The sequence below is a fragment of the Athene noctua genome, chromosome 8 (assembly GCF_965140245.1).
Source record: "Athene noctua chromosome 8, bAthNoc1.hap1.1, whole genome shotgun sequence".
Classification (NCBI taxonomy): domain Eukaryota; kingdom Metazoa; phylum Chordata; class Aves; order Strigiformes; family Strigidae; genus Athene; species Athene noctua.
Genome location: NC_134044.1, coordinates 22,927,698 through 22,954,901, shown reverse-complemented (window position 1 = coordinate 22,954,901; position 27,204 = coordinate 22,927,698). Strand labels below are relative to the sequence as shown.

Sequence of the window (27,204 nt, the reverse complement as noted above, 5' to 3'; positions counted from 1 at the left end):
TATGTGGAATCTGAGGGCCACAGTAGAATCTGCCACCTCAGTTACTCCAGTTAAACACAGCTGGTTTTTGCTTGCAATGTTCACTCAGCATTGGTAACCCCAGAGTGGGAATGAGGTGATTACCGTGCTGTTACACTATCTGCTCCTTCGACTTTCTGGTCACTGCCATCTCCCTGTCCCATGGAATGATGGACGCTGCGGTGATGGGCTCAGTCAGGACATGTCAGATATCTCGTTTGTCAGGATATTGGCCCATCAGATTATTGCAGCTAGGGAGAGGAGACCAGGAAGCTGAAGGAAAGTGTTTGTCATATAACAGCGGTGTATGGGTGCATTATAGAGAAGAACTTTAGACACTGGGGTAATGGGATTACCTTTTTTTTTTTAAAAAAAAAAAAAAAATTGTCTAGGGGTAACATTACCGCTTCATTACCATCTTAATCATGGGTGGAGTTGTACTTCTGGGTTTTCTTGTTCCTGCTTACCACTGGTCACTGTCACGAGGTAACTTTTTGATGGTAAAATTAGTCAGAAAACATCAGTGGCTGAAACTAGCGCTTTCATTTGTATTAGATCTGTTGCTATTGAAGGTGGACAAAATAGACGAGCTGGCTCTTGGTTTACTTTCTGCTCCCTTTCTGAGGCAAGGTAACTCATTTTGGCCTCCAGCCTGGGGCGGGGGCCTTGAGTCTGTGGTGACAGCCAAGTTCACAAGGATGCTGGGAGCTCCTGCTGCCGCTCGTGCTCAGACCGCCGAGATGGCTGTGTCCTACTAGGTATCTGCACCTAACACAACTGTCTTTACATTCATATAAATACAGACATCTCCTTTTACGTAGCTTTCCTGTACTTGAGGTTTTTTCTGGAGGGCAGAAGCAGGTGGTTTCTCAGGTGGCTCTGTTGGTTTTACGCTAGCAAGTGCTTCCCTTCCCTGGCTCCTCAGCTGCCCAGCCACAGCAGCTTTAAGGCTGCTTAGGGTCATTTTATTGGGCATAAGCCTAGTACTCTGGCACTAAATATTTAAAACTGACAGTTATTACTGTCACTTTTATGGTCGAATAAGGTATTTGTTGCCACAAAAATAGTTCAGCAGTAGTGTAGTTCTGTAAGTAAACACCATATAATAATGTGCATTTATTCTGTATATAGCTATAGGAAATGCATGCACGCATGTAGTTGTGTGTATATATATTCGTGTATACTTATGTGAATAATTTATGTACAAAATACCAGCCATTCCTAAAAAAAAACCCAAAACCAAATCACCCAAAGAACAACAGCATAGATGCAGTAGGACATGCAGAGGATTCTAATTAGACTCTGACTTCAGAGTCTGTCTTTTCACAACACTCATAGGCAGAATGAAAGGTAAGTTAAAGGTTCATTAAACAGCATTCAATTAAAAAAACCTACTAATTGTCTTATGTGGTAAATGCACCATTACACTCTGAACTAGTATGTCATATTTATTAAAATTTGATTTGCACTTCCTTTTCAAGTGACAAGCACAGCACAGCGCATGGTATTTATATATTGTTTTCATTATGAGGTTTATTTTAACGTATTTTTCTTGGTTTATCTAGCATTTCAAGCTACAAATCGTAAACTTGCTTGGAATAATGCTGGGGATTTTGATGTTTCTATATCAAAGTGACCTTTCATGATGTTTCTGTTCCATTTTGTTAACTTATAGGGAAATAAATTGTGAGAATCAAAAAATAAAATTAAAGGAAGTGGTTGTAAATACTTCACCTCACTTCTTTTATGCCACTGATTTACCCAATAAAAAGTAGGAAAAAATAAGTATATTACAAAGACAAGGTGACACTCCAATCAGCTGTGCTGCTGTTTTTCTTCTGTGCATTCAGAGAAGCTGATCTCAAGTTGGAATTGATTTGGTGTACAATTTGGAGAGAGGTTATCTTCTTTGTGAAATTTAACATTAAATAATAAATGTTTCATATGTTATTTTATAGTATCATAAAATCCAGAACTTGGGTTCCATAATCCATTGCTGTATTTGAGTTTGCTGAGAAATGGAACTAATCAAAAAAGAATGCAGTGAAAGTTTGCGTTATGAGCTGCTTAAATCGTAAGACTAGGTTTTTTTTACTTCAAATTAAGCAACCAATTATAGCATTTGTAGTCAGAAGTAAAATAACCCAATAGATTCAAGTACTGATTTTTATGTTTTTTTTTTTTTTTTTTTTTTTATATAGGTCTATGTGCATATATATAAAAATTGCTTCTTAAACTTTGTGACTCAGATATAGTGACCCTTGAAGCTATTTGACCTTTACATAAGGACAAAATATACTGTTCTATGACAAAATTGAAATATTATGTGTACACTTGTTTTATTGTGGGATAAACATTTCATGACCTTTAATTCTACCCTACACCCACCCACCCCTTTTTTTGTCTGCATCTTAATGTCTCTCTAGAAGACATACCATAAAGCCAGCAGTGAGTGGAACATACTGAGTCTCACAGTGACAGTTTGCCAATTATTTCAATTCATTTGCATTTACTGCTTTACACATTTATGATACAATTTCTGCACCTAATGCAAAGGGTGATGCATCTCTGATGTAATTCCAGATTCTTTAGATGGCTCCCACTGACTTAGCAGACTGCCAATCAAACCTTACATACTTTAGTATTTATCTCAGCATCTTCGGCTTCTTTGGAGGTAGCAGTTCCTTTTCTAAAACAGTCAGGTTGCTATAATAGCAGTCAGGAGAAATGCTTTTCTCTCCTTCAGCCTCCATTGGCATATGTGGCACGTTAAGTAGACCGTAGACCAACACAGTCTTTTATTTCTTTTTTTTTTTAATTCTCTAATTTTCATTAAAATGGCAGGTTTCGGTTTACCTCTGGTATCACGTCTGTATCATGCTTTCCACTTCCATGCGATTCTGCATAAAATGAAGTATTACTGAGACTAATGTTTCTTTACTGCTTTCACACTTCAGCGGTATCAGTGTTATGTGCTGATGCAAGAGCAGATGTTGTGTGTGCATCTTTCTGACCACTTTGTACCTGCAAAACTAATGAGAAATTGGCTTGTTCAGTGTTACATAATTATAGTTATTTTCTTATCTTTGCCAACTTGTAGTTTATGTTGCTGGTTTGTTTTTTGGGGATTTTTTTTGGGTTTTGTGTTTTGGGGTGTTTTTTTTTTTTTTATATCTTAAATGTTGCAGGAGGAATAAAACACAGTATAGAACTTCTTATTACTGTTTCTAACTGCCGAATAGATGGGTGGAAAATAATTGCCAATTCAACAAAAGCTATTAGACTGCAATTAAAAGATCAGACTGGACATGGTTTATTTCCTTCCTCTTTCTTTTTTTTTTAGAAACATATTCTAGGAGTTATGTAATTAAATTATTACCTGCTGTATCACCATCTGCTCACATGGTTTTGAAACGTTTCTAACCTCTATGTGTGTGCGTACATATCATGACTTCAAGGAAGCACCAAAAAAGCCATGAATGTATTCAGCAGATGGACTGAGCAACTCGCAACCTCTAAGCAGTCAGTCTTGATTGTTCTGGGTATAATTAAACATATTTTCTCTAAATCTAATTACTTCATTTCAAAATGTGGCAGGGATATGTTTATAGTTGTAATAATAAAATATTCCTTCTGGGTTGAAGACCTACTCAAGATCATGTCTATGGATAAACATTGTGTATTTTCTTAGTAAGGTCATACACTGTTATATTTAGCTAAATAGTTGTATCGTTATCTTTTAAGTAAAAATTATTTCAGCTCAGTCCTTGCACTACAGTGTGCCATAGGTAAGTCTGAAAAATGAATAAATAGATCTGAATGCTCATAGTCAGCCTGCCAAAACGTGGAATTTAGGTTTCAGTTCTTAAAGCTTCAGGTATGTGTTTGTTTTCAAACATTATGGTATCTTATTCCAAATGATAGACTATTCAGAGGCTTAGAGTTTGAGCATGTTGTCCAACAAAAAGCAGTGTATAACTTCCATCTAGAGGAGAAACTACAGATATGATATCTGCGTGGAAGAGGGACAGTAAAATCTGGCTCCAGTAAAATAAGAGGAGAGTATCCTCCTCAGCCTCAGTAAAGGCAGGGGCTGTTTGAGTGTGTGTCTTTGTAGATAACAGGTCATGAAGATCTTTGAAAGCATCCATTGGTTCCAGATCTGATACTGAGGGAATTATGGTTTATTGGGATAATGCTCTAATACCAGCTTACGCTGTAAGGAAACTGGATCCCTGTTAATTGAATGAGTTGTACTGCTCACTGCTTACAAAGAGCTTGTTGCCAACAAACTAGCTTTGATCTTAAGTTACATCTCATCCCAGTCCAGTGTTGGTTTTTGTCTTTTATTAAAACAGTGAAAGTAAATAGTGAGAAGTGTTGGTGATCGTTGGCTTATTAGTTTAAACAAAGAAACAAACCCAAAACCAACCATAATTATTAGATAATAATATAAGTTGTGATGTGTGATGGAAAACTATTGCTGGCTCAATTCTGCTGGATTTTGTGTATAGTTAGGAGAAGCTGAGCAAACTGATTTCCTTTAATACTGGCAAGACTTAAGGAGCCTCAGCAGTCTGCAGGAGTTCATTATGTGTTGGAAAGAAGTGATCCTCTCAGACACATGTAGGCTAGGATTTTCATAGGCTGTTGTGCAGTCATGAATAATCTTAGATCTTAGTCACAAACCAGAAGTCTTAACAGGTTAATTAAATGAGAGTTCATTCTGGTTTTATTCAGCTGTGTGAAGTCTAAGCTGTATAGGGCTGTAATAAGTTATTGCTCACTACCAACGTTATGTAACTTTTCTTATTTCTTACACATTTTGCTGTCATTTTGATCTTGGTAAAATAGATTCAAACTATCTTCAAAGATATTTAAGTACCTTTTTTCAGGACTGTCTTAAAAAACTCTGAAGTTAATGCCCTCTCTATATTTCATACCCTATATATTTATTTTTGTGATTCTCATTAATTTAATTAGATTTCAGTCCTTTGAGCTTTACTGAGAGATCGCTCTGCAGGACAAATACATTTGAACTTTGATGCCTAATGCTAGATCTGCATACTCATAGGGATCTCCTAAAATAAAAGTGCCCAAAGTAAAGTATTTTCCTTTCCCTGCATACAAAGTTCCCAAAACAGTCAGTAAAATTGCTAGGAGTTTTGGATAATCTACATCTCTAATGAGAAAGTCATCTCTTTACTTCAATGATACCTACTTCAATGATACATAAAAGTGCTTTAGAACAGAGGTCAACATCTTTTATCCCAATTTTATTTTTGAGATCACCCAGCAGCTTAACAACCAGCTTGGATATAAAATTCAGATCTCCAGCTCTTTGTAGTAGTCTGCACTAGGTAGCAAAGTTTATGGGTATTTAGCCAACTGTCCCTTGAAGTGTTGCATCCACCTGTTTTGACATTAATCCATAAAAATAAATTCCATATGTAGCCCAAATACTGGTCTTTGTGGTTCCCAAATTACAATAGCAATAATTAAAATGTTTACTTTCATGTCCCAGATGGTAACTGTGGTAGGTAATTGTCTTCACTGCAATTATTTTGGGCTAAATTTAGCAGTGAAACATAAAAATCCAGTATGGTTTTGTAACGGCAAATGATATTTAATTGTTTTAACTGTAGATTTATTTCCAGGATCTAAAAGTAAAGGAAAAATAGAAACAGATTACAGGTCCACACAGATTTATGGGGAGTTTACCTGTTACAGAGATGTGACAAAATGGTGACTTTGGGGGTTTTGCCTTTAGATTCAACGTGGTAGGTTTTACGCATGGCTTTGTCATGGTTATATTGGGGATTTTTTGGCAAAGTACTGAAAATGGTTAATGGAACTGATTACTTCTGATCACACGTATTCAAACCGTACCCTTTGTAATACACAGGAGTGCAGCTAAAGCCTTGGTATCCGTATGAAGCAGAGTCATAGCTTTAAACTTTTTAAAAAAGAATGAAAAATTGAGTATTTAAGTAATATGATGATTGCACATGAAATGTAATGCAGTTGTAATGATTTTATTTGTGTTGTTATAACAGCCTACTTGTTTTGGGCTGTAATTTGGTAGTATAAATATTTTGTGATAAAGCAGTGTTTTATGACTTACTGAATATTACATTTTTATGCCATTTACCTGACATTTGGTCTCAAAACAGCATTACTTTTAGGTGCCATTGAAGATAATTTATTTTTAATAATGTCTCTCTTCATAAATAAATTATAAAAGCTATGAGATGTACTTAAGAGAGTTCACTGTGTTTCTAAGGACCTTTAATCCATACAGGTATTATAGGTTTGCATGTGTGTCTGTAATACAGGGAATTCTGTGTGTTCACTGTTGGGGGAAAAAAAAAGCGCACATTCAAATTTCAGTCTTGAATTTCTGTTAATGTGCAAACTGTTTTCTAATGTCATTTCTTGATTCATCATAATTATGAATTTAGTCACTCTAAATTTTTCATGAGCTTGGGTAACTTTTCACTAGAGACTGATTTGCCCGTCTTTCCTATCTGTAAATCATGAAAAACTTTGCATTGTGAAGCTCAATGGAAGACATTCACTGTAAAAAGCAGCAGAGATGAAGAAAGCACTTGTCAAATCTCATGGCCTGATCCTCTTCCTGCGGAAGCTCGTGGGCATCTTTTGACTTTTTTTTTTTTTTTTTTCTGAGCTTGAAATTAGGTCATGTATAAATAAAGCTGATTAAGTTGTTTTGTGAGGGAAATATTCCCACTAAAAAACTAAATTCAATCAAAATGCACATTTTTAGTGAGGAAATGTTTATTTCAAAGAGGAATAATTAACATGTACAATAAAGCAGAGGATGTTCATTTTTGAATGACGTTTCTGGGGAAAGTTTCTGGAGAAACTGTGAAAAATTAGTTTTCCGTTTTTGAAGTTGAAGAAAATATGCATAAAGCTGGGAATCTGTATCCCTATTTCTATACTTTTTGTTCATTTTGTATATCAAAAGGGAAAGAAACACAGGAGAGATCAGGGACATACTGATAGTCACTACTGCAATCTACACCATTTCCCAGAGGCCTGCAGAGAGACAGAAGCAGCACGTGAATGATGATCAGTTAGACATTTGTTTATTTTATTGTCTTTTCTTCTTTGTTCAAGGAGACACCTAAGTATTGTGGTAAAAAAGAAGGCAGGCAATGGGACATAATTCATATTCTGATCAAAAGTACAATGTTGAAAATACTCATATAGGAATTTTCAGAATTTAATAGTTGAGTGTGTTATTCAGAGTCACTGAAAGTGTGTTTCTTGGAGTCCTTTTCAGAGTCAGTTAAGGATATTTTCATGAATACTGTGAATTTGTGTCATTGGAAATTAGCTTATTGATTCTCTTCATTTTATAGGTTACTTTTTGAGAACATTTGTTACTTAATGATTCCTAGCTCTGCACAAACAGTGAGAACTGTTGACTGAGATTAGAATTAGTTTGAGAATAAAGTCAATAAAAAGCTTTACGTTTTAAGAACTCTGAAATTTCCATGGAACTCCCAAATATTTTTAAAACAAAGTTGTCTTGAGTAGCGAGAGTTTCCATCTGTTTCTGTCACGGTGAAAATGCAGCTGATAAAGCATGAGCTAAAAAGCAAATGGATTGGTGTTAGATAAATGAAGGAAAGCCTAAATCCTGATTATTTTCCTCATCCAGACTGAAGGGTTCGTTTAATAGGACCTCTTAGGAAACGTTTGCTCTATCAAGTCTAGATCCTGTTGTCTTGTTAGGTTTTACAAGAAAACAGCATGTTCTTCATATCCGAACCTGCAGAGCTTCTGCAGTGAGTCCTGGTGAGAACGCTTGTGTTTTCATCTCGCGCCAACTCCACTGAAGGTACTGTTTTTTTTCGAGATGTCAGATAGCAATAGCAAGACATTGTACAAGAAGTATGTGTGACCAAGTCTGAACTGATACAGCCCTTGTTTGTTTGTTTGCTCTGGACTTCCTTATATAAAGATGCCAGTGAGAAGGATATTTTGTACACATTTTGGTAATGTGCAAATTGCATCAAAGGCTGCACCAAATATGAGCCATGTAAATGAGATGCTTCATTTATCAGTGATTCAGGAAATCTGCATCTGCATCATTCTTGTGCTTCAAGGGTTACAAGTCAAGCAGTTTTTAGCAAGCTACTAATCTGCTATGCTTGCTATATAGTTATAGTTGCTTCCTATCCCAGGAGTTTCTGGCAAATGCTCATACAATCTGATTAACATGGTTCACACACAAAGGGCGCTGGCCTGGGGACTACCACGTCTCATTAATGGAAATGAATTTTTCATGCCATGGTTGCTATGTCTGTGTGTTAAGACTTTAATTTCTTTTTCCATTTATGTCTTTTTTTCTATGTGTGTTTTTGGGGGTTTTTTAAGCAGAAATGTCTGCATGTGAATTTTAACAACTTACCGGTTTGAGTTTTTTTTTATTTTTTGCGTACTGATGTTATTTTTACTAAAGAGACAGATGTATCAGCAGCAGGAAAAAAAAAAAAAAAAAGAGAGATGGCATACATTTGTGTTCATATTGAACCCTTTAGCTCTGATTGAATGCTTGATGAGTTCAGCTTAAGGACGAGGAGACTTGATCTGTTCTTGGCAGCGGTCCCGCTTTAAGTGGGAGGTTGGAGCAGGTGACCCCTGGAGGTCCCTGCCAGCCAACATTTCTGTGGTTCTGTGAATTGTCAACTTTTCAGTATAACTTTCCAGAATTGAGAATTACTCTAATTGATGTATCATCCCATCTTTTTAAGAAGCTGTAACAACATCTACTGTGACATGAATACTATTCTGTTTTATAGCTTGAAAGCAGGGAAGGGAGGGCTTTGTCTTCTCTCAAAGCTGTTGCTTGGAGTATTTTGGGATTAATGTTGCTTTTTAAAGAAAACTGGAGAGAGGAAGTAACAGTACATGTTATAGCTGGTATGCAAAGTATGATCAGTGACTGGTCAGCCACAGCTGCTGTTCTGAGGCATTTGCTATTTAAGGGTTTTGGTGTCAGCAGATTGTCATTTTCAGATTAATATTACTTTATTGAAAAGGTTCTCAAATATCACTAGATGTCTTTTACAAGAATGTGTTACCTGGACACGGATATCCAGCATCTTACAAGATTATCAACACGCATTTAGCTGATGGTATAAAGCTTGAATTAGCAGAAACCATCAGTCCTTCTGTTCACGCACAATTCCTGCTTTAGACGGGAAGTGGTGAAATACCTCTAAGCATCAGTAACATAGTTTATAGCCTACTTTAACTCAGTATACTAAGCTATATGTTTCTTGAATATGTCCTCTTTGTTCTCATCATAACGCATGTTTTGCTTATCTTCAATTGCTAATGACTCTAAATCAAAAAGTACTACAACGTAAACAATTTAAGATCTAACAGCTAGGCACAAACCCTGGCCTAGTCTAAAAGAACAAGAAGGTTTATTAAAAGTCTTTCCTCTAAAGCAGCTGATCGTTTTATTTTAGATTGCAGAGTATGTATCATGCTCCTAATGCTGCTCTATTCATGCTCAAGAAGGATTATGTTTACTTTTTAAGAAATTATAGCTTAAGAAATTACTACAGGCTTAACAGTATGAATAAGAATTGCTCAGATTTCAGCCTAATAGCAGTCTGTGATAAATTCTGCATATATGAAAGTTTAACCGTCAGCCTGTAGGTGTCAAAAGCAACTCTAGCAGGCTGAGATGGACAATTGAGGTAGTCCATCGGATAATGGACTTCTCTAGTTTATTTAATGTAATACCCCCATTTTTATACATCTCAGCAAGGCTGAGAGATTCCGTAACTAATGATTGGGTGTCCCTGAAAGAGATGCTGAAGGTGAAACCATAGGCTAAGCAGCTGTGTCTCTTCTCCCAAGGCTGTGGTCACAGTTGAGTAGGAGTTGGCTGAAACCAGCATCAGGTCTAGTTGCTTTCTGTGACGCTAATTGTGGAAGGGCTGATATCAAAGTGTAAACTTAACCTGGAAAGCTGCTGAAATCATATATATTGCTGATATACAGAGCTTTACATATAGATTTATTTCATCACAGATCTTAAATATGTTTGCGGGGTGAGTGATACTCAACTAAAGGAACAAGTCGTTAATTTAAGATGCTTCCACAGTGAACTCAGTGCTGGCTGGTGTGGAAAGTCTGTGTCAAGAGTGACAGGACTGCCTAATAGGTAGGTATGCAGATGAAGCAGCAAAAAGAAGGCTTTTCTCCTTCGATTTTTATCCCTAGAAATCCACTGAGGATTTCTCTGTTGACCTGAGCTAACACACCTTGGATTTTCTTTTGAAGAGAAATCATAAACTTATTCCAGCATGTAGATATTGGCGAATGCAGGATGCTGAATGTCACACCATGTTGACTGTGTGTGAAATAACATGTTGTGATAAATTCACAGGAATTGTACACCATGCAAAGTAACACCTCCGGGCAGACTCAAATGACCAAACTCTTGACATTTCTCAAACTTGACAGCTTATTTTGGTAGAGATTTAGAAAAAAAAGGTCAAAGAACACCAAACGTATTACTACTGCACTCTTCGCCTATAGCTATAGCAACACTAAATCTTCTAATATTACATCTTATGGCAATTTAAGGTTTCCTCGTTTAGATCCTAGAAACGGGAGTAATGGCTTGAAGGCTTCGTGACCACAATACGCAGAAACAACCTTGCATTGTGTATATCATACGGGGGGTTGCTGCAGCTTAACGGCTTCAGCACGTGTCCCCTTGCCTTGCCAGGAGCTGAATCAGGACTCATGATGTGTCGGTAGCTCGATTGCCTTCTGACAAGAGTCTGGAGCATCGGTGTGCCTCGGCATGTGTATATGGGTATATAAATGTGCTTTCATAAACATGTTCCTACCTTGGGTTGCAGTAGCAGTTGCCATGGCAACATCACTCTGTGTACTTGAGCTTTAACATTTGAGAGTTCACCCAGAAAATAAATTTGGTGTGATTATGAAGTAAAGTTGCTTGTTTTCTGAATTCTTTGGATGCAGATGGTTGAAAAAAGCAGGAAATTATGTTACTGCCTTATTCTTTTTTCTGCTGTAAACCATGCACAGAATCATTAAAGCTGTCATCTATCAAAATATAGTAAAATTCCAATAAAGCTAAATTGTAAATGTTACCATCTTAAGCTCCATAATATATTATTTTTAAGGGTTCCATGTCATTGTTGAAATTGATAAAACTCAATAAAACTCCACTGAGCCAGAAATGAAAAAAAATTTCTCTAAAACATACTCTGAAATAAAGAATTTTTTTTATAAGTACTGACCTATTTTTCTACAGTGAGTTAGAAGACCACTGGAGGGTGACAACAGAAACACTTTATTTGTGTATCAGTATTTTAAATATTACATTTAAAATAATTTTATCAAAAAAAATGACTCTTAACATAAGGCATTAAGGCTTTGCGTGTCATGTGTATCTCTGATTTCCATGTGGGATCTTAATAATAGAAAGATTTGTCTTCTGTACCCAGATAAGTTTGCGAAATTCATCCTAAACTCTGAAAACCAGTTTAGGTCATCTGATTTTGCAAATGACTGGGAGGAGCAGGGAGTTTGCAGATTAAGTCCATTCTGCTCTTCTGCTGCTGCTGTCAGCAGAAGCTGTAGAAACAGGGGTTTGAGAGTACTTGCCATCTCCAGCTGGAGCCCTAGGCCTTCTGTGGGAAAAGAAATTGTGCACAGGTCAGTTATTCATGCAGGTTTTATAGGGGAAGCCTTTAGTTTGTAAGTATATTGTTTTTAAAAGGAGATTTGAAATATTGTAATTTTTTTTCCCCTATGTATAGTCATTTTTATATCTGAGATCATTCTGCTTGGAGATGACATGGTCTAAGTCCCTTCAGAGCTGGTTTTCTTTTAGAGGAGACATGAGTGCAACTTACTGCCTACAATCTACGCTTTTACTGAAGCTCTCTCTGAGGTCTTGAGCATGTCTTACACTTGTAGGTCTGCTGCATGCTGTGTCCTTTTGTCAGGGGGCTGATGCCTTCAGGGATAGACTGAAATTGCAGGGCTGACTCATGTCTGTCTCTTCTCTTTGGACTAGATTTAAGGCTAGGTAATTTTGTAGCTCAACTGCTACGGAGCCATCAGTATGTTTTTGGTTTGGTTTTTTTTGTGCCACATTTGCTCCCCACCCCCTGACAGAATGTGTTAATATTTTCATAGCTAGATTTTGGCAATGACTGTTAAAAACCAGGGATGGAGTCTGTGTTCATGATGAGGCCAGATTCCTGTTGTAGCTCAACAGTAAAAGTGACCTTTTTGCGTGGGCTTTTTTGTTATCCTTTTTTTTTTTTTTTTTAAAGACACAGGTTGAAATAACATAATATTCTGAAATATTCATTTGCACATTTTGAAGTATAGTAGACTCCCATTAGCACAGTTTCTTAGAGTGTAGTAGCTTGCAAGTGTACAGTTTCCAAATTTTTAAAGTTAAAATTGCTTAATTTTTTTTACAAACATTTAGATTTGATTGACTGTAATTAATGAGAAAAAAAGAGATTGAAAAAAAAAAAATCTAAGTGAAATGTGCCCAAACCAAAGACTGGCAACGTAAAAATTTCTAAAGCAGAAATGAGTCATATAAAATTAACTTTCTGAAGAACTGCTAGGGCCTGTTATTGCAGCTATCGCTGTCAGCATTTTCAAGTTAAACACCATTTACAATAACTTTATTTCACATCAAATTCAACTATAATCTTAAACTCAAATGCCCAAATAATAGTTTTTGTCTTGGTAAAGCTTTATGTTTTATTTCTTTCAGGTACAATTATAATGTCTGGGGAAATGTAAAGCAAAATATATTATTGATGAAACCTTGAATGTGGAAGAAATATATGTGGGCAAACTTAATATTAGGTTAGTATATAGGTAGTTGGTGTGAGGAGAAATGGGAAAAGGGAAAGATTAAGTTGTTCAAAGAACCGTTTTGAGTGGGTTGATTGCTCTGCGAGAAGCGGTGGTTGCTGCTAAGCATCCCAGGTCCCACTGGGCGTGAGGAGGCAGAGGAGTTCAACACCTGCATTCACCCAGCGTCTGGCGATGTTGCTGTTTAAACCAAACTATGTCAAGGAATGGCTGAAACACATGGCTAAAATTTCTTCTTATGCGGGAGACACGTTCTTGCCTTTTACAACTGTATCCCTTCTGACTGTGTTCTGTTTGTTGTAATTGTATAATGTCTCCAGGTCACTGAAACCTGAAACAGGGATAAGAACTCCAGCACCTGTTTTTATGAGGAACCTCAGTGTCAGATGGGCTTTCCCACCCCCTCGGCTGGTGCGATTCCCCAGGAAGCCAAGGAAGGACGGGATGGAGCCAAGGAAGGAGGGGATGGAGCCGAGCAGGGTGGCAGCTCCAGTGGCAGGAAGGGGGGAGCGTGGGGCTTTGGGACAGAGGTGGGGAGGGAAAGGGTTGCTCTGAAGGAGCAGGGTCCAGCGTGCTGGGGACGGGGAAGGACAGGAGCTTAGGCAGAGGTGTGGGAAGGTCAGTGGTGGGGAGGTGGTTGGGTCAGGAGAGGTTGGGTGTCTAATGCAAATGAACAAAGATATGGGACATCATTTCTTCCCTTTGTTTCTAGAACATCGTGTAAGCACACATGCAGAACACGTCCTTCCTAGTGCTGGGAGTCCTGTTTCCATCCACTTTTTTGCTTTTTAGAAGCACTGCAATCCTCTCCAGTGCCCTTCCCAGTGGGCACTGTTGAGCCCCAAGGAAGACAGTGGGATCTGTTGAACCCAAAGGAAAGAGGAGTGAATAATTCATGGACTAAGGAACCAGTGTGCGTGTGGGAGGGGGCTTCTGCTTTCTTGTTTGAGACCAGTGTTCTGATGTTTGGAAATGAGTGTGGCGAACAGTGAGCTGCTAGAAGACTGAGCTGTTACCTGACTGGACTAGAAGGAAAAGCTGTTCTGAAAATGGAAGCAAAGCAAAGGCAGCAGCACAGCGTGTACCACAAGAAAAGAACAGTCCTCATAAGACAGGCATTTAAACTGATCTGATTATGCTGCAGTTTTAATAAACCTCCTAAGTTGGCTATGCATATATCATGGATGCTGTTAGCTTCTGTAACTTCAGTAAATATTTCTGAGTTTTGTTTCAGGGAAATAGGTATTTGCAAACTAAAGCACGTCTGAGGATGGAAAAGATCTATGTTAGTAATACATGCCCAGCGTATTAGAGACCAGCTGAGTCTGCCTCATCTTTATATATTTATCTGCTGGGAGAGAGTTGCTACCTTGCAGTTTTCCTGCTCTGAACCCCAGGACTTCAAAGGTTCTGAAAAGGCAACAGGAAAATACACACGTGTGTACCTATGCACACCTGGATGGCCCAGGATATTATAGCTTAGGTGGCTGACACATTTGATCACTGCTTTGACAGGCAAGTTTAACTCTTGCTTCCAGCTAGACATGGTTGTGCTCTGCTTTTATCAGTCAATGTGCATTACAGACCCTGTTCTTGTCATGTAGTCATCCTTTGTGTATTAATAGTATCCTGGTCCACACAGGTGTTCATGATATAATAACATTGGTGAGAGATTTTGAAGAAGTTAAATATTCTGCATCACTCACATATGCCAAAAAGTACTTATGTGAGGGGAGAACTTGGACTCAGCTGTGTTCTACAGTCCTTCTTTCTCAAGTCTGATCTCTCTGTCTTCTACCGCAACACTGCATGTTCTGTCATATTGTATTTGCCTTCAGTCAGCTAGTGAAATGTGAACGACTGGTAAGTTTTGTCATTTGTTTTTATATGGTAGTTGTGCAGAGTGACAAGGAACTTAATTGTCCTACCGTAACTGAACTGGTTGCCAAGCCCGTATCCCAAATGTGAGGGAAGGGAGAAATCATTACTGCAGAAAATTAAGGAAGCGATGATGGAAATATCACATTATTTTTTGAATTACAGTGTAGCGTAATGTTGCTGTTAACAAGGGCATCATAATCTCCTCTGCAAACAACTTTTGTCAGGGATTTATAGCTCTGAAGAAATTTGTCTAGGCCTGAAACTTGGCATCATCTCATTTAACAAAGAACTAAATTGTTGTTATATACACTTTAAAGACTTGTATGTGCTGTGGGTGTCGATTTTCATGATAAGTACAGCTCTTTGCCCTTCAAACAGGTGACATTATATCTGCTTTGGGGTTTGCCTAGGCACAAAGAGATTACAAGGACTTAAAGCAAAAGCACTCTGTATAGTAAATATCAAGAAGAAAATAAAAATGAAAGAACCTTTACAAATTCTATCGGCCAGCAGCCCTGGATTTCCAGTTTTATGACTATACTAAGAGGCCACAATGCCTTCAGTGCAATTTGTGGGCAAAACTTGCCTTTTCAGTAACGAATGCTAAATGGCCCAAGAAGGCGTTTGTTGTGGGCAGCCTGTTGACACTTGCCACTCTGCTTGCTGTGAATGAGCCTGCTAACTGTCTCAGTTATTTATGAACTGGATTTAACAACTGAAGCACCAGTCACAAATAATTTCCGTAATATATTCATATTGGCCATTCCTTGTTGGTTTCATAAAATGTATAAACGGACCTTTCTGTTGCGGAGGTATTAGAGCGTGGCAGTGAGACAGATGCAACAGCTTTCATTTAGTCCTTATATAGTTTTCAAAGACTTTGTTGATAAGGGATTCAAGCAGTAAAGCTATCACAAAAAAAAAAAGTTTTTGGTTGTATCATAGCAAGATGTACCTATCAGACAGGATGGAAACGCAGGGGCTTGTTAAGGCAGTAATCTGATAAAGCTGACTCCTGATTTCTTGTGGATAGTTAATTGAAAGGATATTTAGCACTGATTTGTTACCTCTTCATAAACATTCTCCTCACAAATAAGTGAAAATGTAGAAATGTACATCAACTTTATTGGTCATCAGTTTGGCTCTGTCCAGTATCCCAGAGTTTATGATTGCCTTTGCTGTCCCTATGGAATGGCTTTAAAGCTCACTCCGTGCACATTCAGACTTCTGGCATTTTGCAGTTGCTCTTTTATCTTTATAATAAAACATGTATTTAACAACAATTAAATGTTGAAACAGCTTGCTGGCAGATGGGATGGATTTTCTATCTCCTGAAGTTTTCAAAAGTGTCTTTTAAAAATATGTTCATTTTATGGTCTGTGTGATGGTAAAGACTGAACTAGAGTATTGTAGTGTTTTTTCTTGACTTTGTAGTTTATCCATCTTTGTGTTGTCTATTTTTTTTGTTATTCCCTGTCTAGTGTTTTCCATATCCTTCTAATTCCTACCTAAAATTAAATTTAAAATATAATCTTTGTCCCATCTACTTCTTTATCCAACCAGATACTAAATAGAACTGGTAATATAGATTACATGGTCCAAATGAGTTGTACCTTGAGAACCAGGAGACCCCTTTCTAAAAACACTGTTGGTGTGGTTAAACACATTGTGGGCACTAATCTCAGATACTTCTTGCTAAATTGTGCTGTGTCCTTACACTCAAATAATTGACTTAGCAATGTTAGTAGAAAAAGGAAAGATGTTAATTTGGGCTACTCTTGCATTCTTTGCACTCTTTAACTGAAGGAAATGCATTGCTAAGAAGATACCATACTTAAATATAAAACTGAATTGAATATCGATTTTTATTTTAGTTCATTTAGAGGCTTGGGTTTGGGTTTTTTTCTGGACTGAGGTAGCTGATTTTGGTGCTTTGTATGAAAATTGTTAAGATACTAAGCTTAAGGAATGTATAAATCTGCATAAATGACCATTTAAAGAAATTTCATCGGAATTTTTATTATGTGCTTACGTGTAGATTTAAATAACCTTTATTAATACACTCCACTGAACAATAACATACATTTAAAAATATCATAAATACAGAAAAAACCTAACTACCTTGGATATACAATGGTCAACACTTATAAGCGCAGCAAGATTAATATTTGCCATGCAGTTGCCTCTGAAAACCTGTCTTCATTGAGTTCTATGAGTAATACTTTAGTAACCTCTTAAGGGCTTCTTTATTTGGCTAAAGCAGTTTGTTAAATGTCTAGTAATTGAGTCAAAATCATGTGTTTATGGGATACAGTAATGATCTGGTTTGCTTTTAAAGGACAAAACTCTTGCCTTTAATTTCTACTAAAGAGCAGTATGAAATGAAATTGGAAAGATGAGGTTGTTGGGCAGTTGTTATTATCTAGTAGTGACCTCCGTCATTGATGGCTTGCAAATTAATCCTTCCACCAACAAAACAGGAGGAGACAGAGTGAAAAGACAGATAAACAGTTTGAAAATTGGTGAGCACAGTTTTCCAGAGAATATTAAAAAAAGATCACTTGATGTCCAGTTGGTGCTTGGTAAGAAGCTTAGTGCACCAGGGATCAATTCTGGGTCTGACGTTATTAAATATCTTCCTTAACAACCTGGATGAGGAGAAAACGTGCTCCCTTTAGAAATCTCGAGGTGATGCACAACTGTGGGGGAAGAGGTTGACCTGCTGGATTGCAGCATTACAGTTCAGAGGGACCTTCAGAAACCTGAGGGCTGGGCTAACAGAAAGTTCGTAAAGTTCAGCCAGAACAGCTGTTAATCGTTAGTTAAATAAATAATGCCGATTTTCACATTAATTTAAGATGCTTTAGTTCAGGTCACTCTAAACTCTGTTGCTTCCACTGCATATAGAAGAATTCAGGTTGCAGGTAGAGAATTGATTTGCAAAGTGTATACAGTAGCTACACTTGAAATGTATACCTCAAGTATAGGCTCTCTTGACTGTTCCTAGACTCCCTGACAGTTATAGGCAAGGGATATTTATATGGCTGTACGAGGAAATAGGATCTGTAAATTGGAATTATATAGAGCAAGATAGTCTTTCAGTGGACAATGGGCTGTTTCATTTTATCAGTGCTTTCTAATGGTTTGCTTTCTTCAGAGAGCTTCAAAAAGCTAAATTCTATTTTGCCATTAGAGTAGGTTCATCTATTATGAGGCCTCAATAATGTTATCTTGAGGTAAGTCTTAGAGAAAGAAAATGCTTTAAAATATAAAAATGGAGGGATAATATAGTGCTGTAGGTGTCAGTCCAATATCCATCACTGAGAGGTTTAATATCTTCATCTTCATTTTATTCTAATTGATGAGTGAATCTGATGTTTGAAAAGCCTTAAATTACAGATGCTTATGTGATGGAATAGCTATTGTCAAAGTATGCAGGAGAACGGAGCCCTATTGTTGCAGTCTGTTAAAAATGATTTGTTGAAAATTGACTTTGAATGTTTGTACTGGAGGTCAGAGTTCTCTTTAGAGGGCTCGTACCTCCCTAGATGTAGAAGTGCCACAGATCTGCCTTGCTATTCAGGGAATGATTTTGATATAAATACTTACCTGGCAGTGCTTTTGATTCACTAAAATGGGAAAAATAAGTGGAGCAAAACAGCTGGGACAATTTCTAAGTAAATTCATCAGTCATTCAGGATCTATGCATTTAAAATACCTATAAATAATAGAATGCTCCATCTAAATGGAAGCCTTTTATTGATGTGTAAGTACAGTGTCACCCTGAAATTTCTTTTTTAACTTATTGTTTCCTTGTGTTTAGAATCAGATCAGGCAAGTTATATTATTTCTACTTTTTCAACTTTATTTTAAACAGCATTATTTTGTATGGTGTGTGAAATGATATTGATACACATAGTTTTTATGCTTTGAAATTACTTTCAGGTAATAAATAATTGTTTTGAAAACTCTATGCCTTCACTCAACTTTTTCATGTTATCTTGGGGACTGACAAAATAATAGGATAACTTCTGTGTTTTGCAATTGACACTTGTAAATTCCCTTTATTCGTATTCCTACAATATATATTATATTCCCTTAAATATATTCTTTCCCCTCTGACAATGTTCATGGGACTGCTAATCCTAGAAAAGAGCAGGAAGAAGGAAACAGGGAAAAAGAAATACTGGGAACCCAGTTTTTGCTTTTTGTGTATGTTGAGTTCTTCCAGGTTTACAAACAATACATAAATTGTTTATGCATACACAAGGAAACAAACATTTAGGGATTTTATAAATTTTGTTTTAATAGATAAAAATATGGCCTATCACAAGGTGAATGCAGACCAGAGAGCACAGGGGCACTCTCCGTACCTTGACAACGATGAGCTTCAAGCCACAGCGCTGGAACTGGAATGGGACATGGAAAAAGAGCTGGAGGAGCCTGGCTTTGACCATTTCCGACTAGATGGTGCAGTCCAGCATCACCTGGGAAACTCGCAGAGCCCTGACCTTGATCTCGAGCCCATCCAGCCTTCATCTTCTCCAAAGGGAAGATTCCAGCGGCTTCAGGAAGACCCTGACTACGTCTCACACTATACGAGACAGGCACCAAAGAGCAGCCGCTGCAGTTTTTTTCAGATACTGAAAGTATTTTGCACTGCTTTGATTTTATTTATTTTTGGAATTGTGATAGGATATTATGCACGCAAGAAATGCCCTTCTCGCCCAACATCTCAAGAACCAAATAACCCTCATATCTACCATGAAATTCTCAAGGAAATCAAAGCTGAAAATATTAAACAGATTTACAGGTATGTACCTTGACATGTTTTTGTCTAAATGCAATCACATGCCAATGATAAGACGTTTTGTGATTTGTTTTACATAGAATCTTATTTACAAACCTTGACTTCTCTTCATGTTCAGTTTTCTCATGATGCTTGGGAAGCTTTCACAAACATATATGAAACTAGAATAATTTTTAAGAATGTGGATTTGTGTTAGTTGTTAGAGTTTTTGCTTTAATAATATTCTGTTGCTAAATATATTAATATTGGCTTTACTGTTCATGAATTTAAAAACATAGATAATTCAAAGTGAACAGAAATATAGACAATAGATCAGCTGTCCTAGATCCAGTCGACTGTCAAATAACATTATCAAAAAGCAAGATTTTAGGTGATGTTTTGTAATACTTGGTGCTTTAGGAAATCCTTATCTAATCTCTGGTAAATAAGTGAATACTGGCTTCTGTTTTTAAATCTATATGGTGACATAAAACTTTAGTCTGCATGGGTTTAGGGTGGAAAAATTGACCTCTGAACTCTGAAAGACTGTGATTTTTTGTTTTTCTTTAGTACCTGTTTTATAACTATAAGATGTTGTAAAATATCTACTGCTAGGGTTTTTTTTTTTTTTTCCCCCATGTGGAATCTTTTCACTGTTTTAAAAGTTTATATAACACATTTGTATCGGAGTATAATTACTTTTCTGTAGCAGTGAATGTGGAAGAAACTAGGTTTTCCTGCCAACTTTTGGAAGTTATTTCTATATGAGGGGGGAGATGAGCTTATTTGTGGCTTCTGGAACTGCAAGTTCCTTTTTCATGATAAAAGAAATGCGTTGCAGACTCCTTGCTCAGTACCAGTTGAGAAGCAGCAGTAGTTACATACCTGCGGTTAGGAAGGGTTGTTGTCATGGACATGCAAACAGTTGTTCTTGAGTAGATCAGAAATACACTGAAAGTAAACATAAAAGTCTTCTAACATAATTTGTCTTTTATTATATTTGCTAAACCAAGCCTAAAATCCTGAAGCAGTTATTACCATGTTTTGAGCCAATACTGTTACTGAATTCAAGGGGAAAATAGATGTGAAGTATTCAATTTCAGTTTTCATTGCCTGAACTGACTACTTTTATACAAATCTAATTATTTTCATAATGGGAAAATATTCAGATAATGAAAAATGTTGATTCCGAATGGTAAAAAATTAACCTCCTTGTTTTCTCAGAGAGTTAATTGAGCTGAATTCTGTCATTAGGCTCAGTCATGAACAAAGTATTGGAATAAGCTAAGCCCTAGTGATTGGGTATTACACATATTACAACAAATTGCAGAGAAGCCTGTCAGTCTCAGGTTAATACACCGATGCTTCTTATTTGTAGACTGGGAATCGCTTGCGTTTCACTATTCCAAAGGGTGGTTTAAAAACATCCCTTTTCAAAATATTTCAGCTAGCTATTAGGATATTAGTGAGAATCTGGTCTTTAGGTAACATGAATTATATGGATCCTTTGGAACTTAAAAAACTTGTTTCTATCCTTTAATTAATATCATTCTCAGAATTTGTTATTTTTATTCTGCATAATAGTGTGATTTCAACAAATTTAGTCCAGTATTAATTCAGCTACCTATCAGTTCTGTATGGAAATATATAATCAATGCTTTTAGTATACCACATTACCCACAGGATACTTCTTAACCCACCATTTTGATCTGAGATATGTTGTGCTTTTCTCATGTTGTGTTAAGTTGCTTTCCCTCAACATCTGGCAAGAGTCAGAGCTGCTGCAATAAAACCTGCGTATATGTCGCCCTACAAATATAGAACACACAACATATGTTGCTTGGGGGAAAAAAAAAAATCGCAAACCTGACAAAATCAATATATGTTATTGTAGGACTTTCAATATAATGTACTTTGAGTTACTAGGAATAAGTGGCAGCTGCTTAGCTTGCAATTTCTAAATGTTACTGAGAATGACGTTAATTTAATTTTCTTAGCTTACTAGTTAGATCTGACTCAATAATGGTAAGAGATTTTGCTAACAGTCCTGATAAAAGACTTAGGAGAAAAAAAATGTAGAAAAGGTATAGCAGTGCCAATCATACCACTCAAGCAGACATCACCTTAATGTTCTTGGAGGTCTGGACTGGGAACTTCCTGTCAGGATGAAGTCAGCTGCAGTCAGATGAATCTTTGAGGATTGGGACCCTCTGGGCTTCGAAACAGGTTGCAGATGCACACCAGGGGACTTGTGTTGATTTTTTGGGGATTAGGACTGAATTCTGTGTGAGTTGAATGAAGCCTCTCTACCAGTTGGTGTTAGGAATGGAGGATCACAGCATCACAGAATGGTTTGGGTTGGAAGGGAGCTTAAAGATCATCTAGTTCCAAGCCCCTTGCCATGGGCAGGGACACTTCCAGCACTGGTCCCAACATCGACCCCAAAGGAATGCCACTCGTCACTGCTCTCCACTGGGACATGGAACCATTGACCATAATTCTTTGAGTGTGACCATCCAGACAGTTCCTTATCCACCGAGGGGCCCATCCATCAAATGCATGTCTTTCCAATTTAGAGATTAGGATGTTGTAGGATCATGTAGGGTAACAGCAGTTTGTCTGCATGGGTGAAATGCTGGGGTTTCAACCCCAAACCCCAAATTAAGGTTGACATATGGGTGATTCCCACAGCCCTTCAGAAAGGGGGTGTCAGTTTGCCTTTAGGCTTCCCTCCAGGGTGTTCCGGCCTTGCAGACCAAGCCATTGGGTAAAGGAGCCCCAGGTGTCTGCATTAAGTAACCCAAGGTCAGGTGTCCCACTGAGGGACAAAAGCTGGGACCATTGCAGGAAGGGCAGTGTCTGTGTGTGAGGGGGATGCCCTGTGCAGAGTTCCCTGTTGGGGAAGGACCTCCCGCCTCCCTGGGACTGGGCTCCAGTCAGGTCTGGATCTTGTAAACGTGGGCTCCGTAGGGATTCAGTATGTGGCTTCTTTGGTCTTATGTATTTGGCTTGTTGACCCTGTTGTCTCCCGTCCCTTCTATGGGAGACTGCATTTCAGCATTTATTCCCCCCACTGTTGGTCGTGTGGTGTCATTGTTGGGGTCAGTGGGATTGATGTTGATATGTATAATCTGACTTGTTTGTACCCCCAGCGCTCACCCCTGTACTGACCCTTTTGTGTCAAATACAATTTGGTTATTGGTTCATCTTTATGCTGGCTGTGTCCTTTATGCTAGGCCTGATAATTGGCAAAACAGTGGGTCACTGAAATGGGAGATGTGGGTGTTGCTGTCCAGCTTCTCCATCAGAGGCGAGAGCTCGTGTGCTGCTCTTCTGTCATTCCCATACTGGCCATCTATATCAGCCACATCCGTGTTAAGCATTTTTTGCAGCAGACATACTAGAAATTGTTAGGAAAGAAAAGTCACTGTGTTGGCTTTTGTTTCTTTAACTTTGCATGTTGCTTCTTGTGAACTGTCTACAGAAATCAGTGCAATTTAGCATGTTCGTAATTACTGGCCCTGGCCACGTTGCCTAATTAATGATACAGCCTAAGTAAAGATTATCTCTGTAAGCCTTTTTGAAGGCCTTCTCCCACCCCCAGTAGGAAAGTGCTTACAGTGTTGAAGATAAAAAGTAGAAATCAGTTTACACCTGAGGACTTAAGTTGTCAGAGGTTCTCAAAGAGGGAAAGGAATGACCACTAAAAGTTGAATAATTGTTCTTAGCCTGCCCATTGCGTTTTACATGCTGACAAAAATTAGGACAAATATTGTTAATAGTATTGAGTCAGTAAATCTAGCGTTTTAGGAGTGTGAATGATAAATTTCCTCAGATAAATATTTATAAGAGAAACAACCTGCTCCATAGTATGGGCAGAGTCAGAACTGGTAAAAACAGACATAATTCTGCAGACATCACTGAGCTGATAGGAATCCAGTAGTACTATATCTGTTTGTGCCATGAATATGACTTGTCTTCAGTTTTCTTTTGGAAGATGTATGAAAAGGTTTTAGTTCAAGTTGGGTGTAACTTAGTTCCCACAAGCCTTCAGGGTAAATATAAAAGAGCATAAATCCCACATCCAAAGGAGACCAGGTAGAATTCGAGATACAGAATACCTCAGGCGCTGTTTGAAATTATATCCGTAACCGGCAGAACGTACCAGGGCAAAGCTGGTAAAATTTATAGGCTGAAAGTAGGCTATCTCCTGGGACAGCTAGGTTGAGACTCCACAGCAAGATTGAGTTATCGGAGCCCTTTTAGAGAGAGTATGTCAAGAGGGCATAGCTGGAGAGTAGTCATCTGTGCTCTGAGTCCGCAGTCTTGCTCCCTGAGGAATGTGTCTGCATCTCTGAAATGAATCGTTAGAACAGGAAAAGTCCTGTTTTCAAAAAGTGATGAATGCCTTTAGATATGGAAGTCTCTAAAGTTTGTAATAAATGCTTAAGGTTGTACGAGACAGACTTTCAAAAATACTGACACACCCAACAATTTTGCTAAGCACAGTGAATGCTTAAAAGGAAATGAGCCCAGTTTTCAATGAAAACTGATATTTTTAAGCTGCTACTGAAAATAGGATTTGGTTCTCTAATATCACTTAAGTGCTGCTAAAAATTAAGGTGTTTTTTCCTTCTCGCTGTGTATAAAAAGGGGTATGCTAAAGAAGTGTAGCTTTAGCCTGTTTCTGTGCATCTGCCACGTGCAGGTTAGCTGTCCAATGGTCATTACCACATAACTGAATTACTCAGCTGATTAATGTTCATAATGAGTGGATTGATTGTTTTCTTTTTTTTTTTTATTTTCTGCCATTCCCAAATTCAATATGAGTGTGCCGTTTGTGCTGCGTAGTGTCCCCTCTGCCTCGTAGGTGATTTTTTTTCTTCAGGAAGAAGACAAGGGATAAAATACGAGACACCCTTGTCTGGAGTTAGAGGGAGCGTTGTTGCTGACTTCGAGGTTATTGTTACCAGCTGCAGGGTTTTGGTCATCACATATGTTGCTGAGTTTTTATATTTCAGAATGGGAAACATTTGAGTTTTGTGCAAACTGAACTTCGGTGAGTGTTTTCAGTTAAGGTTTGAGTTGACTGTCATTAACAAAATCTAAAGGGACAAGCCAATGAAAGAACAAAAAGTAGCAGAAATATAGTCTCACCAAAGATGTCTAAGATTTATGATGACTACTGCTATTTAATCTTTTTATTAAAGAAAATACATTGTGTTGCATGTTTAACAGTGCTGAGCATTTCAACAGGGGAAATCTGAAAGGTGGTATTTTTTTTTTACATTAAATTATTGTAATTTCGTTGCTCCAAAACCAGATAAAAATGAAACAATCCACAATTTGTTTGGAGAATGTGGGGCTATCATAATTTTTGTAGGAAGTTGTAATTTCGGGGTTGACTTCTCTAAATTAAACCAATAAACAAAGATCCATGTTGAATAGTAAAAGTAAAGAAAAATGGAGAGTTGTGTTGATGTTGATGATAACTCTAGCTGTACCTTGTCAAATCACTTAATGCTTTCAATTGTTATTTAAAAAATTCTTATAGCCTTATTCTGCTTTAATTCCTTTCAGCAATCATATGTCTCAGTTACTACCACATTCACAGTCCTCTTGAATACATTTTTCCATGTTTAAGACTGGGGAGGCCACAAATGGAGAAGTCTTTGCTTTTCAACCAGTCAATAGAGCAGCTCCTACATTTCAACTCTGCTGTTCATCCTGTATATTCTCACTGAAATGCTTTCTTTACTATCAGTTTTTCCCCCCCTTGAGCAATAGGCAGGTTTAAATCCCTTCATAATATATCTCATTGTAACTAACTGTCCTTTGGAGACATATCTGTTCCTTCTTCCATCTGGTAATATCACCTGCAGAATCTCCCAAATCCATCTCTGGCAGAAATTGATTTGTCGCTTCTGCCTGGTGCCATCCATAACTTAAGCTTAATTCTTCAAAGGATTTTGGGAGAGTTGGCAGCAGCAGCTCTCCTGTGTGGTCATGGCCAAAGAAACAAAAGTGCCTGTGCAGTGAGAAAAAGAGTTTACTTTTTTTTTTTTTTTTTTCTGAAGTGAGAAACTTCCATAGCCAAGTGTTTCTTGTCCCTGATCAGTACTGTTAAAACCTTGGACCTTCAAACCTTTCTATCAGGTAAAGCCTGTGAAACACAGACCTGAGAAGCAAAGACAGCCTAGAATTTATCAAAAGCTTTCAGTTCTGGAGATCTGGACTGAATTAAATTTACAGGCTGCTTCTTGGTAAAATTGTCTTTGCTGTCCCAGGAATGAGAAATCTTGGCAGGAGCAGAGTCTCTCCTTCTAAAGGAAGGGTGTGAGGAGAGGAAGGAGGGCTCTGGTGACTGCTTCCCTTAGGAAAGACCCGTTTGTCTCTACTCCTGTTAACAGCCACTGTTAATTAATAGCTACGTACTGACATCTGCGCGGTGGATGGTAGCAGTTTGCTGGCCTAGACCACTGCGCACCTGTGATCTGAGCGGTTGTCTTGGTGGTCCCTGTACACAAGCAAATTCTGTTTTTTGTCATGCCAACAGTTGAAAAACGCATTGCAAAAAGCATTCCTCAGGAGGAACTCATCCTATTCCCCCTGTAGATCGGTCTCCGATATTTGTTGTATTGCCATACAAAAATGCAAGTATTTCGTTTAGTTAGACTGAATCTGAAGTCCCGCCTGCTGTATCTTTAGGAATGGATGTTGACATGTTCCTGCATAACCAGGAGCTCAGCAAACACTCTAGAATTATTTCATTCGCACACTCTGTGTAATCACTTGGGATTCTCTTTATTCACATGACAATTTTGGATGTATATTTTGAAGTACAAAGGCCCTTTTAAAAAGAGATAAGAGTAATGTCAAACAAGTGAAAGTTCCCTGTTATCCTCCTGCTACCTCCCTGGCAAAGAATAGTTCTGAGAACATGGGGAGGTGTCTTTTGTGGAAGAAAGATGCCCCATGTGACCCAAGAGATATCTGTGGAACAGCGACTTGATAAATTCAGGCTCCAGAATACCCGCTTATGTCAAATACGATTTTTTTAAAAACCAAAAAATAGGTTATATCTGTACTTCAGAATTGTTAAGAGAAAGGCTTGTCTATTTTATAGTTTTCTTTGGTTTCATTCAATTTGCTTCTTTTTTTTTTTTTTTTTTTTTAATTTGCCAAACATAGCACTCTTCATTTGTTTTTATGTAGATGAAAGAAGGAAGCATTATAATGATATAATGCTTGACAAGGAGGTGTAAGTTTGTTCCTGTTAGGGTCAGTTACAGCATATGCTTATAAAATTCCTCTTTCTTTTGAAGAAATGATTTAGCTTACGGTTTACTTCACATTGAAAGGACGTGTTTCATCTTTCAAGTCCACCATGTCGTTCACTAAGAACAATTCTTCCTCTTGGTTGATTTATGCTTTTAATGGTAACCATAAAAATATATTGATTTTTTAGATGTTTGATTTGGGAAATCATTTACAGTTAAGTCTGATTTTTGTATTATAACTCTGTCCTTTATAAATGAAGTACACTGTGTTGCCTTAAAATATTTTTTCTAAGCAATACACCAGTG

The 27,204-nt window shown here is 37.6% G+C and overlaps 1 protein-coding gene across 1 annotated transcript in view; it reads left to right on the top strand.

The window, feature by feature from the left end:
* Positions 1 to 27,204, top strand: part of NAALADL2 (N-acetylated alpha-linked acidic dipeptidase like 2) — a 434,283-nt gene that overhangs the window by 134,021 nt on the left and 273,058 nt on the right. Inside the window, exon 3 of the mRNA XM_074912228.1 lies at positions 19,141 to 19,642. Coding sequence (XP_074768329.1) covers positions 19,149 to 19,642 — 494 coding nt within the window. The 5' untranslated portion in view covers positions 19,141 to 19,148. The remainder of the gene's footprint in view (positions 1 to 19,140; positions 19,643 to 27,204) is intronic.